At 32.8% G+C, this 20,017-nt stretch overlaps 1 protein-coding gene across 5 annotated transcripts in view; it reads left to right on the forward strand.

Annotated features, from left to right (window-relative positions):
• The window catches only part of LOC132909768 (EGFR adapter protein-like), a 288,420-nt gene that overhangs the window by 197,318 nt on the left and 71,085 nt on the right, over positions 1–20,017 (forward strand). For all 5 annotated transcript variants that reach the window (XM_060964811.1, XM_060964810.1, XM_060964813.1 and 2 more), the window contains one exon: positions 8,791–8,937. In XM_060964811.1, the coding sequence (XP_060820794.1) occupies positions 8,791–8,937 (147 nt within the window). The remainder of the gene's footprint in view (positions 1–8,790; positions 8,938–20,017) is intronic.

Below are 20,017 nucleotides of genomic sequence, written 5' to 3' on the forward strand. Positions count from 1 at the left end.
TGATTTCGATAGATATACATAGAACGTTTCAATAAAAAAAATATGAAAAATTGCTTTGTTTAGTTATATGATTGCCGCAATGGAAATATCGTGCATCGTGTCGAAACACCATAGATATGTAGGTACGTTACTAATTCGGAGCAAAGCAACGCCACATCCAACAAGATGGGATTTGCACGTTCGAAACGGGATTTCGTTCCTGCAGATACAATTGTTCGTCACGTATTGTTGAAACTCTGATAAATCGTGTTATTTGGATCTGATTACCTTAAGCGAGGGATTATCTGGGAAATTGCAATTTGTTATTAAATTTCAAGCAACTCTCATTTGCTTGTTTCATTCAACCTGTGTAAATATTTGTTACTGTAGGAAAGAACACATTTTGTTTTAACTAGAATAAAATATTACAAATTATTATGATACAGTCTTATACAGTTATCATTATGTATTCTTTAAACTCACAAATCAATGTATTTTCGATCTATATGTAACTATTGCCTAAAAGTGATTTGAAAATTCACGCATAGACAATATGTTCTACTTAACCATAGTTATCTATGTATGTCTTTTTTCAAGTTGATCTTCTACATAATATGTTATGTGTATATCGCATACATGTCTATGTACAGGAACTTTTATTAACACTAGAACTACCGATAGTCAACACGAAGCTATTTCTACCAAAACCAATCAAAATGATTTGTTTTTAAAAAATACGTAATAATAGAATATTTTTATATTTATTGATTACTTTCTTACAGAAACAATTCCATGTTATGTAGTACAGTTTTAATATTATTAATCCATCTGGGACCATAATCCCTAAACGAGACTTGACAAATTTATAAAATTGTAGAACCAGTCATTTTCATTGCTGTGGTATTTCTAGTGTTAGCATCTAGCGATCGATCCGGAATGATCCTGATATCTGATATCATTTTGAATGATACGCGGTAAAAATTTTAAAAACGTGTGGTAAGTTGTAAAAAACAAGGAAACTGGTTAATTGGAGTTCGATAAACAGATTGCAAGAGCCTTTTACACTTTGACAAGTACTAGCCATTTTGATTGGTGTTGGTATAAGTAGCCTTGATACAAAATTATTTTGAGTTTAAATACATAAAAACAAAATAAAATTCATTATATTATTCTTTTAGTTATCGTTGCAAAAGTCATTACATCATTGTGGAAAAAATATAACATGAAGTAGGTATTTCAAAACAAAATTGTGAAACCAGTCAATTTGGGTGATGTGGTAGTTCTAGTATTAGCATCTAGCGATCGATCCGGAATGTTCCTGATATCTGATAACATCATTTTGAATGATACGCGGTAAAAATTTTAAAAACGTGTGGTAAGTTGTAGAAAACAAGGAAACTGGTTAATTGGAGTTCGATAAACAGATTGCAGGAGCCTTTTACACTTTGACAAGTACTAGCCATTTTGATTGGTGTTGGTATAAGTAGCCTTGATACAAAATTATTTTGAGTTTGAATACATAAAAACAAAATAAAATTCATTATATTATTCTTTTAGTTATCGTTGCAAAAGTCATTACATCATTGTGGAAAAAATATAACATGAAGTAGGTATTTCAAAACAAAATTGTGAAACCAGTCAATTTGGGTGATGTGGTAGTTCTAGTATTAGCATCTAGCGATCGATCCGGAATGTTCCTGATATCTGATAACATCATTTTGAATGATACGCGGTAAAAATTTTAAAAACGTGTGGTAAGTTGTAGAAAACAAGGAAACTGGTTAATTGGAGTTCGATAAACAGATTGCAGGAGCCTTTTACACTTTGACAAGTACTAGCCATTTTGATTGGTGTTGGTATAAGTAGCCTTGATACAAAATTATTTTGAGTTTGAATACATAAAAACAAAATAAAATTCATTATATTATTCTTTTAGTTATCGTTGCAAAAGTCATTACATCATTGTGGAAAAAATATAACATGAAGTAGGTATTTCAAAACAAAATTGTGAAACCAGTCAATTTGGGTGATGTGGTAGTTCTAGTATTAGCATCTAGCGATCGATCCGGAATGTTCCTGATATCTGATAACATCATTTTGAATGATACGCGGTAAAAATTTTAAAAACGTGTGGTAAGTTGTAGAAAACAAGGAAACTGGTTAATTGGAGTTCGATAAACAGATTGCAGGAGCCTTTTACACTTTGACAAGTACTAGCCATTTTGATTGGTGTTGGTATAAGTAGCCTTGATACAAAATTATTTTGAGTTTGAATACATAAAAACAAAATAAAATTCATTATATTATTCTTTTAGTTATCGTTGCAAAAGTCATTACATCATTGTGGAAAAAATATAACATGAAGTAGGTATTTCAAAACAAAATTGTGAAACCAGTCAATTTGGGTGGAGTGGTAGTTCTAGTGTTAATAGTGGTAGTTCGAAAGGTTATTGCTTTACAAATTTTTTTATGATATTGTTATTGAATTAATTGGTCTTAATATATTAAGATACTTACTGTAATTTGGTGGAAACATAATTATTATTTACTGAATTCACATAGGTTTTTAAATTAAATAATGGCAAAACTTTAAATGGAAAAAATATTTGCAGAAATATACTTATTAAATACTTGATTAGAATACTATTAAAAAAGCAAGAATTAAGAAATATATCCCAATTTATAAAGAACAAATGCATAGAATTGCTAATTCCATTTATTCTCAAAATTTCTCGTTGTACAGATATGTACATGCTATGAATACTCGTTTATTTCAGGCTCGCCTATTATATCTTCCAAAATAATTTCCAGTGTGCTAAATAACTAATGAACGTAAATCTACATATCTTTGCGAACACGTATTTATAACACGTACAATACACTCACGATATTGTACTAGAAATAATTGATACTAGAAAACTACTCAATATCAAAAGCATGTTTCGCTACGATACGGTAATTAATAATTTAATATAATTGTCGATTTAGTATTATCGATTACGCTTCTAAAATCTCTGTAAGTGGCGCGTTAACATAGTTCGATATAAGGATCGAATTCGTAGTTAGAAATTCACGACTGACCGTTGCGAATGATTCGCCGGAGAGTCGAACAATATCTCAAAATCGCTTGAAAGTTCGGGCAGCAGACTTCGCGCGCCAGGAACGACGAACTTTTGCAGCGGATTTTTCTGCGAACGGAGGTACGGCTGCAAGCCATTAAAAGTTCCATGTTGCTGAACGAATTCGATGAACGAAACTTCATCTCGGGCCGGTTCGAAAAGGACCGAAGTGGCCAATAATTGCGATTTATTCGTTCTCTTTCCTCGCGACGTGCCGCCGCGCCGTGTTAATCGAGGCAGCGCTACAACAATGCTTCGCCTCCGCTGCACCGTTGGATTGATTACCTAATTATCGAACAGCCTGTGCGAACACGAAACGACGAAACCATCCAATTCACGATGTATCGCGACAAAATTTTAGATAAACTGCTACAAAGCAAACAATCGGATCGAATGTTCAAATACGCAACGTTATTTGATTTTATAATTGCTTCGTTTGGAGTATACTCTTATCTTTTAATTTCTTTCGTGAGCTTGTAAAAATAAACATAGCTTGTGTTGAAATTTAGATAGAGATAGATGAATCATTTTAGATGCATGTAAATCGTGCAATTATTTTATCTCAGGTGGCTTCGCAATTAATCGAGTTTCTTAGCTTTAACGAAAAAATTGTATGACATCGCTAACTTAGCAATGTTTTTATTACTTTTATGTAATTTTAGTTTTCAAGTTGTCGAGTGTTATAACGATATTCCAATTTCTTTTCTTTCTTTGTTGTACGATTTGTTAATATTGGATTGGCAACTAAGTGATTGCGGATTTTGTCATTAGGTGGTATTGACAAAATCAGCAATCACTTAGTTGCCAGCACAATATTTATTTCGTCGATCATTAATAACTATGCATGTCTTGAATTAAAGAAAATCATTTTATTATATTTCACGCTACTTTTTACTGGTTTTATTTCACACATTTTGTTCGTTTTACATATTTCATTAACACATTGCATATTTCTTATTTTTTAACGTTGCCAGTAACATAAGCTTAATTTTTAAATATAAAAGTTCCATAGAAAAATTATCCGCAAAAAATTATTCATAAATACAAAGCATAATTTCAGTGCAGAGCATGAAATTGTAAATAAATGATTTGTGTTATTATTATTATTATTATATATATTATAAACGAACTATAATTCTGAATAATTACTTATATGTGTGAATAAGTATCCCAGAAACGACTACTATGAAATAGCGTACTCTATCGACAATCATCGAAACTAAGAATTTTAAGACCTGCCTAATGTGAGAACTTGTACGCGTCGGTATTATAGGTAATCATTTCCATTCTCTGTTATTATAAATGAGATTATTGCACATTTCTATTTCAGAATTATTATCACTGTAACGATGTAAATTTTATATTTTTATTTATGCACAGTATTTGTTTAATTACAAGCTTCGTAAACTATAGATATTTCATAAACAGCTAATTAATATATATTTACTACTAATTACTATACTAATTAATATATAATTTATATATTAAAATATATTTATACTTTTTATTTTTACATTTTATACAATTAAATAATCTTATTTGTATTATATATATAAACAAGATCACACATTATTTTGTAGTATTATAAAAGATGCACTGATGTATTTTCTTTAAAGAAAAAGATGAAAGGGGTAAAATATATTTTAAAAATTTGTAAGAATTTCTAAAAGTGTAATAAAATAATAAGAAATATAACAAATATAGTACACATTCTACTTGCTCCAATTGCATACCAACAAATTTGTAAAATATATACGACTGCAATTTTGTTTACTAAAACAGTTCTTCATAAAAATTTTAATCATATTTCATTTCAATCAATGATTTTATAAAAAATGGTATGAAATTCCAGACACATCTGTATATACATATAATGCAAATAAATGAAAACATTATATTTGGAGAAAAAGTGTTGTTAGACTATCTGTGATGGATAATGTTTATAATATAACTTCCAATCAACTCTGTCAACCACATTTGCAGAAGCGCGGTACCGTTACTTACAAGTAGTTTGTTTAGTGTATCATCAATCAAACGCTAGAAGTAAAGGTCACTCATACATTTTCTCATAAAGTCAAATATATTAGCTGTCTTTTATTATTTATTTTGCAATTCATTTATTCATTTCAATTAAAACATTCGAATATTCAACAAGCTAAATTAAGGAACGAGGCAAATCAATTATTTAATTTTCAATAAATATCAATTAGATATTAAATCGTGTAATACTGGTGAATTAACAAAAAGAGCAAAATGTATGTTTGTATTTAAAATATATGCAAATTCGTCTCTTCTTAATATCAAATAACACGATATATAAATATTAATATAAATAATAATAATATTATAATAATAAATATATAACATATAATATAATAATAATAAAATAATAATAATAAATATATAACATATAATATAATAATAATAAAATAATAATAATAAATATATAAATATTATAACAGGAAATGTTGAAAATGGGTGATAAGTCGAACATAATAAACATTTTATAGAATATGAGATATGACAAAAGTGATGTTCCTTTCTTACTAAAAAATGACGCTATAATGAATATATATACTCGTGTTTGTAGGTATTGAAAAATATGTATCTTTCTGTTCTATAAAATTGTATTGGGTATTTTCTATCAGTGCTTGGCTTCGGTTCGCCTCACTTTAATTCATCCTACGCTCATCAGTTCGACCTCGCCGAAGATTTACTATCGCTTATAACGAGCTGCGATATCTCTTGACATTTCGATGCATTTAAGTGATATTTATGACTTATCTACTTTAATGAGGATGCTATTTTTTGTATACATGCTACTTCAAAGACTCAACTCATACAACTGTCATTACCATTCATTGATTTAATCAGAATGATGCAAATTTAAGATAAAAGTGTACATTAATAAGAAGAATTCTTACTTAATTGATACACGTGCAGTTCTACGTCGACTTTCTAGTCGTTCTATTTCTTTAATGCTTAATGAAAATTTCTAAATATGTAAAAAAATATTTTTTCTTTATATACATATTTATTACATATTCATAATTAAATCGTGAAATTATATAAATTATAATTAAATAATATGCTGATGCTAGTACATAATGTTGTTCCTTGTAGCATTATTATAGGTGAAAGAGTGTTCAAAATGAGATCAGCAGATCTCATATGACTTCCCACTTCTCTTTTTTTTTGTTCTTAATACAGAAGACAATGCGCGAGGCTGGGAGAAGCCTGGTTTACTTGTAAGGTTTGAACAACGCTGCTATAAAGACAAGAAACATATAATATGATACAAACAACAGATCTGTTTGCGTTCTAGTAACGAAGTTTCGATAATTCAGACATCGAGCGCCTATCGACGAGCAACCCTTCCTACGCACCGACCGTTTCACGCGTCTATCATCAAACTTATCGTTGATCCACTATCGAATTATTATTTCTTTTCTACGTGTATGATTCTATATGCATTTCTTTCCTATGATCCCATACATGATACTACTATTGTCTAACGCAATTGCACGGACAAATTCTATTACATCGTACAAATGAAACAAGAATTAAAACGAACAGAAAATCAACGTAATCATGGGGTCTAAAATTATTACACGTGATAAATTATTAAAAATAAGTTATTATCATTTGAAAGTTAGAATACATCGAATTTGATATTTCCACATAATATTCTTTACCCTTCTTTAAAACACTTACGACTATATAAACTTATTAGTAAAATCTATCGCGAGGAGTTGAGATCCACCGTATATATTGGAACCATCCCAACAATATTCCAAGTATCTCATCTTTGAACGTAAAATAAAAGTTCTCTCCTTTCAGGAAACGGTATACTTTTCTTATTACCATTACTCGCGACCACCGAACAAACTAGCGTTTGAAGAACGTTACGATACACTTCAAAAGGGTGTCTAAGTTTTTGAACATGCAGGAAAAAATATGGAAAGGAAAGGAGGGAGCAAGCAAACGGTGAAAACTAGTAAGAGCGCATAAAATCGCAAAGGGAAATTCAACGAGCTCCGCAATATCTATATAACACAAGATAACGGGCGAGAACGATGTCGCGAGAGACGTTGCTACTTTATGCTTGAGAAATGTTGCCGGTGCCTGCAGACTGAAACGTAACAAGCTGCTTTGATCTTCTGACCTGACGTACCTTCGAAGTAGCGTATCATTATTCGGTAGACATTTTTATTTAGTATTCAAAAGGAAATGAAAGCTTGCAATTACCATCCGTTTTGCAAATAGTCAGATCCCACGCGGTAAACACGGAGGAAATTGTTGGTATTACGATCTTTCCAAGCTCGTCGAGACTCGACGCGAAATCACTGGCGTTTGATTCTTTTAAAAGCTGATAAAATATACCTGCCTCTCTCTAATTTCACAATTGCTGCATAAGTGCTCTCATCGCGTGTTAAATTCTTTTATTTAGGGTGAAAAACGAACATTTTAAATTCACGTTAAATTTACTTCCATCGATTCTGCAAATGTTCGCATGATATTTGTTCTACATCATTGCTTAGCGCGTTTAACGTGGACGTCGCTCAGTCGATTTTTCGATATATATATCGATTTCGTGTTGACGAACATTTATTATTTATTAGGATGTAGCGGCATATGTGTCTTAGGACGTTTCGGTACGAAGATGCCTCACATAGGTGTTCTGCTACAGAGGATTAACACTGTGCGACGCACATAATGTAATAAACAAACTCTGGATAAGGCAATTTCGCTGCTACGTACAACCTACAACCGGCGACAAGTTTAAATCTTCCAGTACCCCCCTCGACCAGTGTAAATAAATGACCATGTTCTCCAAGAGTCAGTCAGTCAAGCAAATTAGTATAACGAATCAGTCTAGCGAATCAGCGTAACAATTAGTATCAGTACCGCGGTATCGCGCAATCTTATAACGAATATTATCAAGCGAGCAACGCTTGCGATTAACTTTGTATTTTACATTTTAAAATATCTGTAAATATAGTTAATTACATCAACTGGTCTCGTTATTAATTTAACTAACAATACGTCTCATCGTCTATCACAAGGCATATCATTAAGCATATGTATAACATAAAACTGCTTAGTAAGCAATGTATATAGTATAAGACTCATTATAATCAAAGTGATTAAGTTGTTTCGGTAACAAAAGAGAAAGTGCTACGAACCTAAATGGAATCTACGATTGTTGCATTCAGTTTCTGTTTCGCTTCTATTTGCCTATTCTATGCGCCTATTTCGTGCTTCAACATACATATTTTGTAATTTATTTTAATGAAAAGGCGCCTGTGTGTATGTACACTCTTTATAATTAAGCTGTTAATATTAACGTAAAGGTAATATAAAAGTCACACGTTGCTAGGTTCTTTCAAAATCATGAAAGATACACTCGTTTACATAGAGCACATCGAAATCCAAAATAGCAGTATGTGATTATCATTACTTTTAAACATTAATGATTGATTATACTTAGAAATGAAATTAAACCTAGGAATAAAAAACTATTATTGTTTTGAAATTAAAAAGTGTTTAGAGAAAGATTGTTCTCTTTTGCTCTTACAAGAACGCGTGTACTTAATCTGCTCTAAAACAAAACTGTAGCACAAACATGTGAGAAAATACAAACTGATTTGAAAGTATAAACAATTATCGACTTTATTTTTCATTTTTTCAGTGCGTGCAAATGGCGCACGCGTTAAGGCGCATCTCGTATGCAACCTGTGAACCTCAGCACGCTCAATTCAGCTTCCTCGCCCGAGAGCCTAGAGCGCACTTCAGCATACAATATTGCCACTCTTTTATCACCGAATCTGCAGAACAGGTTAGTGCACTTCATTTCCCAGTTTTCCACTGTAACTCACATTTACAGTTATATATATACATCGGCGTATGAAACAATTTTAGCGAAGCGTTTGATGAATTATTCACCAAATATACGTATATATTGATCGTAAAGTTAAGAAACAGAATAACATAGCCAACACTTTTCATATCGCTCGTTTTACATCGCTCAAACGTACTCAATAACTATAATAACACTACATTATATTTACAGTAGCGGACAAAAGTTTAAGACGAAATGGAAGAAATAAATAATTGATTTACTTTCCATAAAAAATATAAATACGGTGTTCTACTTTTGGTATTAACTAATTGTACATTTGTTTGTACACTTAGAAAAAAAATTTCATTTTGATATTTTGCTCAATAGCTAAGTTATAAAAAAGGAACGAAATCTGTATAATATTTCGTCGGTCAAAAGTTTAAGACTATACAAAAAATATTAATTTTTGGTTAAAAAATATACACAATTTTTGTTTAAATTCAATATTTTGTTCAATATCCGTTATTTCTTATCCCTTCGGTACATCTTCTTGGCATAGAATCTATTAATTTTTTATATTAATCTACCGTAATATTATTCCAGGCTGTTTCAATCGTAGAGTAAAGTTCATTTAAATTTTTCGGTTTATAACCTTGTACTGTCTTTTTTATGATGCTTCACAAATTCTCGATTGGGTTAATGTCTGGTGATTGCGACGGCCACGGCAGCACGGTGATATTTTCTTCTTGAAAAAACTGTTTCACAACCCGAGCCGTGTGCTTCGGATCATTATCATTTTGAAAAATAAAATCATCACTCATATTGTTGCGTGCAAAAGGTAACATTGTGTTCTTGAGTATGTCCTTGTATTGAAAACGGTCCATAATTCCATTGATACGACATATCGGACCAGGGCCGCTTCGAGAAAAACACGCCCACACCATAACGTTGCCACCACCATGTTTAAGAGTTTTTAAAACGCACTGTGTTTTCAAACTTTCGCCAATTCGACGTCTAACGTACCGTATCCCGTCAGAACAGACGCGATTGAATTTCGATTCGTCAGAAAACAATACCTTTTGCCAATCTTCACTTGTCCAATGCTTATGAGCTTTAGCAAATGCAAGTCGTCTTTTTCGATTCCTAGAACTCAGCAGTGGTTTCTTTTGGGGTTTTCGTCCTCTTAAGTTAAAGTCTTCTAATCTTCTCCTAACAGTTCTAGCACTAATTTGTGTATCGTTTTCATAGTTTATCTCCGCAGCAATATTATTTGCACTACGAAAACGATCCTTTTCGCTCAATCGATGAATCCGGCGATCCATTTTCGGTGTTGTTTTCCGTGGTCTTCCGTTTTTCGGTTGATCGCAATACATGCCTGTCTTTAAACATTTATACCAAGCTTGTTTACAAGCTGTTTCTGACCTGTTCACTATATTTGCTATTTCGGTGAAGGTTTTACTTTGCTTTCGCAGCCTTACGATTTGTTCCCTTTCGTTTTCAAGTAAATTCTTTGATTTACCCATAGTCTGTTCCTACCTAAATGAATTTTAAGCAATAAAAGGTACACTAAACAATGATTTTGACATTCCAGAATCAAAATGTTCAAAAACTGTACTCGTACTCACGTTTTACACAGATCGTCTTAAACTAATGTCCACTGTTTCCAAGTGCTAGGCGGTAACTAACTGTTGTAACTCCTACATTGTTTGTATTTAACAACTGACTGTCTGAGGTTACGAAGGTCAAACATACAGCTACGTTATTCCAAAGAGACAAACCGAATAGAAGAACAATATGCGTATAAGATGTTTGTAATCCGGTTTACAAATCATCGTCTTAAACTTTTGTCCGCTACTGTATATTAGATACCTTAGATCAAATTAATTCTATGGTATAATAAATTATAATTTATATTAGGTCTATTTATATTATATTTATAATTATAATATAAAGTAGTTTATACGTATATATTGATCGTAAAATTAAGAAACAGAATAACATAGCCAACACTTTTCATATCGCTTGTCTTACATCGCTCAAACGTACTCAATAACCATAATAACACTACATTATATTTATATTAGATACCTTAGATAAAATTAATTCTATTAATTCTATTAATTATATTTATAATTATAATATAAAGTAGTTTATACGTATATATTGATCGTAAAGTTAAGAAACAGAATAACATAGCCAACACTTTTCATATCGCTCGTTTTACATAGCTCAAACGTACTCAATAACCATAATAACACTATATTATATTTATATTAGATAAAATTAATTCTATGGTATAATAAATTATAATTTATATTAGGTCTATTTATATTATATTTATAATTATAATATAAAGCAGTTTATACGTATATATTGATCGTAAAGTTAAGAAACAGAATAACAGAGCCAACACTTTTCATATCGCTCGTTTTACATCGCTCAAACGTACTCAATAACTATAATAACACTACATTATATTTATATTAGATACCTTAGATCAAATTAATTCTATTAATTCTATTAATTATATTTATAATTATAATATAAAGTAGTTTATACGTATATATTGATCGTAAAGTTAAGAATCAGAATAGCATAGCCAACACTTTTCATATCGCTCGTTTTACATCGCTCAAACGTACTCAATAACCATAATAACACTACATTATATTTATATTAGATACCTCAGATAAAATTCTGTCTATATTATATTTATAATTATAATTTATATTAGACCTAAGATAGTATTTTTACACCTTAAATATTCAGAATACAATACGCAATGTATTTTCCACTTCCTTGTTACGCAATTATTTAACAACGCGAAAATCTCTTACGTAACGAACGCCAAAGATAAATAAAAAAAAGTTCTCCACATCTGCTTTCTACGTACATACGTGTTTACCTACGTATGATTGACACAAGCTGCAATGACGCATTCCGGATGAGAAAAGAAACAAGGGAGGAAAAAAGAGAGTCGTAAGTTGTCCTTGGTGATATTGCAATAGTGCATCGCCATCATTCAGGACAAATTGCACCGACACACGGAAAGGGCACAAGCGCGTGTAGGATATTACTCGTCGTAAAGATCCGCTATGCGAATAAATCGTGCACACGCGTCATAAGTTTCTGATGTGTCCCGCAAACCTGTACGAAATTTGTTTTAAATCGAACACCGTTACTTCTTTGACGAGTTCTTAGCATTAAGAAAGCCGAACGTGATTGCTCGAACTTTGTACTCGATTCTCGTAGACACGCCCTATACTCGCCGTATACAAAGATATTTATAAAAAAAAAAAATCTCTTCTTCTTGCACGTTTTACGTCGCATCGACTGAGAGATCATTAGCGACGCTGTTGGGTCTGGATGGATTATATTTTGAAGTATACGTTTGTTTCTTTTAAGGTAGTTTATCGTATTCCTTACGCGGCGATGTTACAACTGTGTCCGGTTTTATATTGTATTTCTGTCTCTTTGTGGTTTTGTTCTTGTGCGTGGCAGGCACGTATAATACATGACAAAAAATGAAAAATAAAAGGTAAACGAAACGGAAAAGGAAAGAGGTGAGGTAGGTAAAGGGGAGTATAGCAACCCCATAAAGACAGGAGTCCTGTTTGCAGCTCGTTGCATTGTCGAGGTACCATTAGTGTTGCCATTCTGAGCAGCAAGTACGTGGTAAGTACTCGGCACATCGCAGAAATACACAAACACGTAGCCAACCATCCAACAACCCCATCCGGCAACCAAAGACGCCCTTTCTCTCTCCCTCTCTTCTCTTGCACCATCGTTGAACGTGCATAAGCGGCAATTATGCAAAGCAAGAGGCTTCCATAAACGTCACTACTGTCGATTAAACAGGAGTGCCGGTCGGAGATTGTTGCCAGCTACCGTGATTTCGACCGATCTTCGAATCGTGCTCTCGGCCGCTTAATTAGCGTAGACACTTTTTAAACCTGGCAACTTACATCGATGCGCGACCAAGCGCGAATCTTTTTGCCCGTTTATTTTTCATAAACGCTAGTCGAGTTCGTTTATATTCAATCGCAATGGCCGTGTAATACTCCGTAATTGAAGCGACGAACAGTTCGTGAAGAAAATTAATTTAATGTACACGCGTGTCGAATTCAAAGAACGTGTATCGTCTACATCGTTACTGTTCAGACGCAGAGTGTGAGATTTAAAATAAACTTTTCCCTCTTGGCCATCGATTCCACGATTATTCGATATAACTGACACGAGTAATTGCAAAATCAAATAGCAATGGAATATCGACGATAATTATAGATGCTCCCATTCAATGAAAAAAATAAGCTTCTTTCCGACGAAACTTTTCGACTGGATCACAGTAGGAGGAACAATACTTTTTTAAGAACAGAACCAAAAAAGATACTTATTTATCCGTGGAAGAAGACTGGTATTCTTAATTAGACAATTAATATCGAAGTATCGATAATTAATTCTTTGGCTGGCCGTATGTACTTGGTCTGCGAAAATATAGGAATTAATATTTCGCTCTAGAAGTTTCTCAAGAAGATACAGACGGTCTTTCGTTGAATTTTAATTGGTTAATTAATTAGTAACGAGGAACTGCTTCTCGTCAAGGTAAATAAACGAACGCGAGAGATAGCGGCGAGGAGGACGGCTTGGAAATTACCTTACGTTCTTTCGATAAACAAATAGACTTTCGTACGGAATTAACGCGAGAAATTCCAACCGACTGTCGCAAAGACACATAAAAATATCGCGATGTTTCCGGTCGTGAGGAAAGTAATTCGTCTCGGGTGGGAGGGCCCTATTAAAACTTGCTGAAAGTGTGACAAACGTTCCAGCTAATTAGATGTCTTTGCGTGTTTCCTCGTTCGTCAGACGACACGATATTTTTAGCGCGATTTGCACGGACTGGCAATTAGGACGAACAGAATATAACAAAACGTATCTATTTTGCCACCGTGTTGTCTTTTCGCACCTTACGGAGCATTCCTGTCTCATCCATTCGTGTAATTTCAGTCAGTTCACGTGCCACGGACAAATTACTTTCCACAGTGTACTCGCGAGTTTAATGGAAACGTAAGCGCGCGAGTTGCGTGCCGATCACATTGTTTTAATCTCACCAATTCTTCTTCGGACGTTTCAATTTAGATTAAAGGATAGAAAATTAATTGCTCAATCGCGTATTTATCCTTTGTCATACCTTCCTGCCATTTGTATTATGACTGCGGTAATATCTTTACCAAGTCAGAAGAACTTTATTTGTTCGAAGGAGAGAATTGTTTTATAAGAGCTATAATGCTAATTTAATGCACTATAAATGCTAATTTTACTGTTACATATCTGTTATGGATTTTTTTACGCATTTATGATAAATTTAATTAATTTAATATTGTATAATAGTAGTTAATAAATAAATTTAATAATATACAAAAATAAATATATAAATATACAAGACGGCAGTACTCGTCGTAATTTTCAGTAGACAAAACAAATTACAGTAGATTCCATCCCTTTAGCTTTCTTCGCAAAAATATGGAATTGCGTAAAAATCCGCTGTATTAATTTTTTAAAATGTACTACATTATTTCATAATATTCCACGATGAATAGGTTTTATTAATAATGAAAAGAAGAATCACGTTGCGTTGATCTTTTCATAATTTTTTAATTGAATTGCACCTTGCAAAAATAAGAAACTGTCCAGATATTTTTCAGCAATAAGGTACGTGCAACTTTCACGCGATATGGCATTCTAAAGGATTCACGAAAATGAAACGTATAATGAGGGACACGCGCGCGTACACACACAGACATAATAACAGTTCTGTAATAAAAATATGTACAGTTAACAACATACTTGCGATAGAACCATAGCCATAAATAATGATTAAAACCGTCGTTAGGATGTCACACCTGATTTTATTGCAATTAATGTACCTCTTAAATCAGATATCGCGGTTAATGAATCCGCTTCTTAACGAAGTATGATAATTCGTAAGAATTCACAATGCTTATCTCGCGGATAATGATCTTGACATTTTCTTCAGACATTACACCCTTGCACATAATATCTCTGCACGTACAACGCTTTCGTCATTATCTGCTATCGGATCGTCAATCTTCATTACATCCCCGATTATCTGGAGCAGCCTTGATTTTCATACTAACACGACGATACTTTAGTGTGTAGTATCTTACACGTATGAAATAATGTTCCACGATTAAACCGTCATACTGTAAAATCTTGCTCGTATACATTGTAAAAAACGTAAAGCGTAAATGTTAAATGTAATGTAAAAGTGTAAAATGCTAATATAGAAAAAGCAATGACTAATATAAGAAGCGTAAAATCGTCTAGAAAAATAATATAACAAGGTGGAAGATAAGAACGCGTGCAGTTTCATTAGAACTTTAACTTTCCTTTTGTATTCTCTTAATATCTTTACTTTTGAAAATCAGATGTACTTACGTAGCAGTGACAAAGAACTGCTTTTAAATTCATTCACTGGTATCGTTGAATTGTGGAAAACTTGCAATAATGTACGCCAAACATTATAAATGATATTAAGATACTTCCGTAATTTTATAACTGTGCCAATTAATAACGTTCTAATTCATAATAGCATTTTAATAAAAATAGTACTTTGAATCCGTAAAGGAATAATACATTCCTCTTATTCAAATTATTTTATAATTGTAAAGCATTGCAAGACTTTCAATTCGTATATTGGAAAGGAAGAAAATATAGCAGAATTACGTGTCTCCTTTTGTTCTTCCAATAAGTAGAAAAATTCAAATGGCAGCCACTCGATATTTTTAGTGTCTCGATATTTTATTACTGTAGAGATATAATGAACCCATATCGGAGAATACCATTATATAAATATACGTATAGCAAAAGAACGATTGTTAAAATAGAGAGACAAATGCGGCCCGTTATCGATTTTCCAAGGCAGAAACTAACGCGAAAACCGTAACAGTGGATTGTGCTATAATGAATTGGAATCTCTAATTGGACAGCAAAGGATCAACGTGCGAGACACAAGTTCCTCGGACACGCAACGAAGGAAGCACGAAGAGCAGAGGCAAAAGCTGCGAGTCGGAGACCTGTTATACCGTGAGGGATTGGACTGCAATCGTCCGGTCGTTGACACGTCTCTGTAAGTTGTGCAAAAATCTCACCAATGGTACAGCTGTTCTCTCCGAGAACCAGGAACAGCATTAAGGAAGTCTGATCGTCGTCGATGAGCGACCAGGACACGATTCCCTTGCGTGAAGAACAGCTTCCACGTATCGACGTGATCCTCCTTCGGGAGTCAGCTTATCCTCTAGTACGCGCTTATCAGATTACCAAGGACCCGATCTCACGGTGGATGACGATGTCTTGGATCAATTAACCCAATCTACGTTCCGATGGTAGCACGGAAAATCGATACGATCGATTGAATAATTATTCGGCTAAAACCGATTTATGTTTCACACATCGTTCGATAATACGATACTTTTAATATCAAACGTTATGAAAATTAAGTATTCGATATTAATTAATTGATGTTCACCGTTCAAATCGACTTGTATAGATGTACAAGTATATCGCTCGACAATATTTCGAAAAGTATTGTCAGTCAGTGTCTTACGTAGCAATTTTATTTGTACGTATTTGCACCTGCATTTTGAAACGTGCAATATCATTTTGCATAGAGATTCATGAATATTTATAGTGGATGATAAATATATTGGATAACATTATATTTTGTATGAGATTGATATTGCAGATTCTAATTTTCTCGTTAAGGGATAAGATACATTTTGAATGCACGATAACTGATTATTTGCAATTCGATGATTATCGAAAAAGAGTATATATTCTTTATACGTATATCAAGTTCGTATATTCGAAAAATTGTTGGTAATTAAAGTAAAATTTTGTTTGACAGAGAAAGTGGAGAATAGATCTAAACACACGCAAGACTATTCGTGTACGATTATACACATGTATGATAAAATTACAAAAATCATTCCACTAATTAAAGCACCAGAATGGTGTACTTTATGCAGGCAAATATCTTGAGGCTCACATTAGTAATGAATTCATCAGGATGCGATTACAGCAGTTATACGCTTGAAAACAAAAATTGCTTGACCGTATTTATCATCTTCATCGCGAAAACCATCGGGATATGCAACGAGATGTCTGACGTTCTGGATGACTTTAAGAAATGGTTGGTGGGCAAGAGATATGAATCAGGAAATGAAGAAGGTCTCTTAACAACAAGCGCAAGCTGAGTTACATCACCCGGTCTTCATCATCGTGACTTTTTCATTCTTGCTATCAAATTTGCTCTACCAGAATGCTATAATCTGTAGGTGAGAAACATTCAAATTACTAAACGCGAAGCAATTCTCTGATGAATATAATTTCTGTTGACAAAGTCTAACATATACAGCATTGATAATATCTTAAATATTTTGTGCAAATGAATGTTATTATATACGTATCACAAATGTTAAATGAAAAATATAGATGTGACGTTCGTACAACTTAATTGAAAAAGAGTTTATTGAATGGCATTTCTATTAACTATTAAAACCACATAATAATAGCATATTGTGTTTAAAAAAGCAGATAATTGTTTGAGACTACTAAAACTGATTACTTTTAATAATATGGAGAGAAAATGAATTTATTTAACTTAAACGCCAATTTAAACTGTAATTGCAATTTTCAACCAAAGCCAAAGTTACATTGCATTTTAAAAAGATATGTGATCTATTAGAAGAACATGTATATGTTTTATTATGACTTTTTAGTGGTGCATATTTTTTCTATTTGGAATGTAAATTTTTCAGCTTTAGGAGGTTCAAATCACCATAATACACTGTCTTATTACTTTCTTCTGCTAGTTTCGAAGACTTAAGGGTATTTTTATTAGAAATTATAACATTTCTGCCTTATCCACTATGATCGATTGCATATAATTATTATCTGCTTCATAATAGAACAGACTATTATTATTTGCTGTAAAATGTCTACTAAAGAACTGAAATATCATTTCGAAGGTAAACGTTATAATTACAGTTGATTACATGTATATTATAGAGTATTCAATATATTCAAATTTTAAAGCTTATAAAAATGCTGTGAGTACATATTGTCTATGTTAGAAAATGAGTACACATACTGTTATTTTCAACAATGATACGATAAAGACATGCTGCTCGTTTTCGTGCAATTTTTAAAAAGTTCAATATTTAATAATGGCAAATAATACGAGAAACACTAAAATTTTATGTAAATTAATTTTTCGAACTCATTCTTTGCAATATAACAATTTCAACTATTATAGGAAACAAAGTAGGAATGAACTAACAAGATTAACGTTACAAATTCACAATTTATAAATATAAGCGAACACTGTATATATGTAGAGGACTGATTTATAAACGACGAATGTAACTTTATATATACTTTCTCACAACTATAAAAATACCCTAAAATATTTCATTTCCATACAAATACGAAATACAGGATTTGATAAGACGAGGCACAACAATCGTAACATTTGTATGTAACAAACATACTTAGTGATGAAACTAGCTAATTGTTTCATACATGCACACAGGTAAACGCATAAACCTGATAAATTCAATAAGTCAGTGAAGACGATTCTTGATTATTCTGCAGTAAATACAAAATATATTTCAATGGAAATTTGTCTAGTCGTGAAGAAAGTTTGGAACGTGGTGCTAAAGGATAACAAAGCGGTAGTAGAACTCCTTTAGTTATTGACTTTAAAGCTGCAGGCGTATCAGACGCAGCCCAAAGGATTTCGCACTGTACACGTGTTTCGAGGACGTTTAGGGTAATAGGTCGGCTAATACTGTACTATCCAAGCTTTACTCTCACAGGAAACAGTCTTCCACTAAACTGCATTTGTCATTAAGAGCACTGAGACGATATCGTGCGCTAACTTCCAGCAAACGTGTAATATTTTGATTAAACGCGTAATAATTATGATTAATTGCTTCCTTGAACTATAAAATGTTTGCTTCCTTATATATATATATATAAAAGCCAATCTTTTTAGCTGATATAATGATATAAGTCCCGAGTAATTAGGATCATAGCATTCTAGCTTCTTCCAGTGAAAAGACCTCTTTTTCCTCGCCTGGACTCGATTGACCAGAGGCTTTTTAATCTTCGAAAGTCTTGCTGTTGCAGCGGTAGTTGCACGAGAGGGTTGGAGTGCGTTTCTAGTTTGCTATGACGCTTTATACTCTTTTTTGGATAGTGTTTACTATGAAGGGGATGCCGAGGTCATCGTGGAGAGTTTGATTCGATACATACCACGGTGCATTGATCATTGAACGGAATATTTTTGATTGGCCTCTCTGTAAAATGGCAATGCTATTTTTATTAAGTTCTATTCCGTATGTCCATATCGATATTAATATTATTTTTTCATATGAGGATTTTGTTCTCCAATGGTAATTTTGATCTTCGATCTATTAGCCAGTATTTTACGTATATCTTTGATTGTTCGATCAATCCGATTTTGTTTTATTGACGTGTGTTCCCTTCGGTTAAGATTCCAGATGTAGTCACAAGTATCGGACCGATGTCGCTTCCGGTATTCTCGCATTGTTAATAAGAGGGCATTGACTTTTTCTTGAGGAGAAAGTTACATGCACTGATTTGGTCTCGTTACCTTTGATTTTCCATTTACCAGTTCCGAAGCAGGTTTAGATGGTCTTGCAGACGTGAGAATGCAATATGTGGGTTCTCGTGACTTGCAAGTATCGTTGTGTCATTGACAAATGTTACTGATATCGTGTTTAACGTAGGTAGATCCGAAGCGTATAAAAGATACAAACTAGAAATTTTAATTAAGATAATTTGAATTAAGAAAATATTTTCCGTTGATTAAATGTAACGTGAAGGAATATATTACTGCGAAACGCCTCGCATATTTCACTGTTATGGGATGTTCAAGATAAAAGGAGAAAATTGTTTAAGTGGTTTGTAAACAGCATTGAATTGAAAAGGAGATGTAATAACAAAAGTCACTGCTCTGTTGCTAATTGTG

Source organism: Bombus pascuorum, chromosome 8 (genome assembly GCF_905332965.1).
Source record: "Bombus pascuorum chromosome 8, iyBomPasc1.1, whole genome shotgun sequence".
Lineage (NCBI taxonomy): Eukaryota > Metazoa > Arthropoda > Insecta > Hymenoptera > Apidae > Bombus > Bombus pascuorum.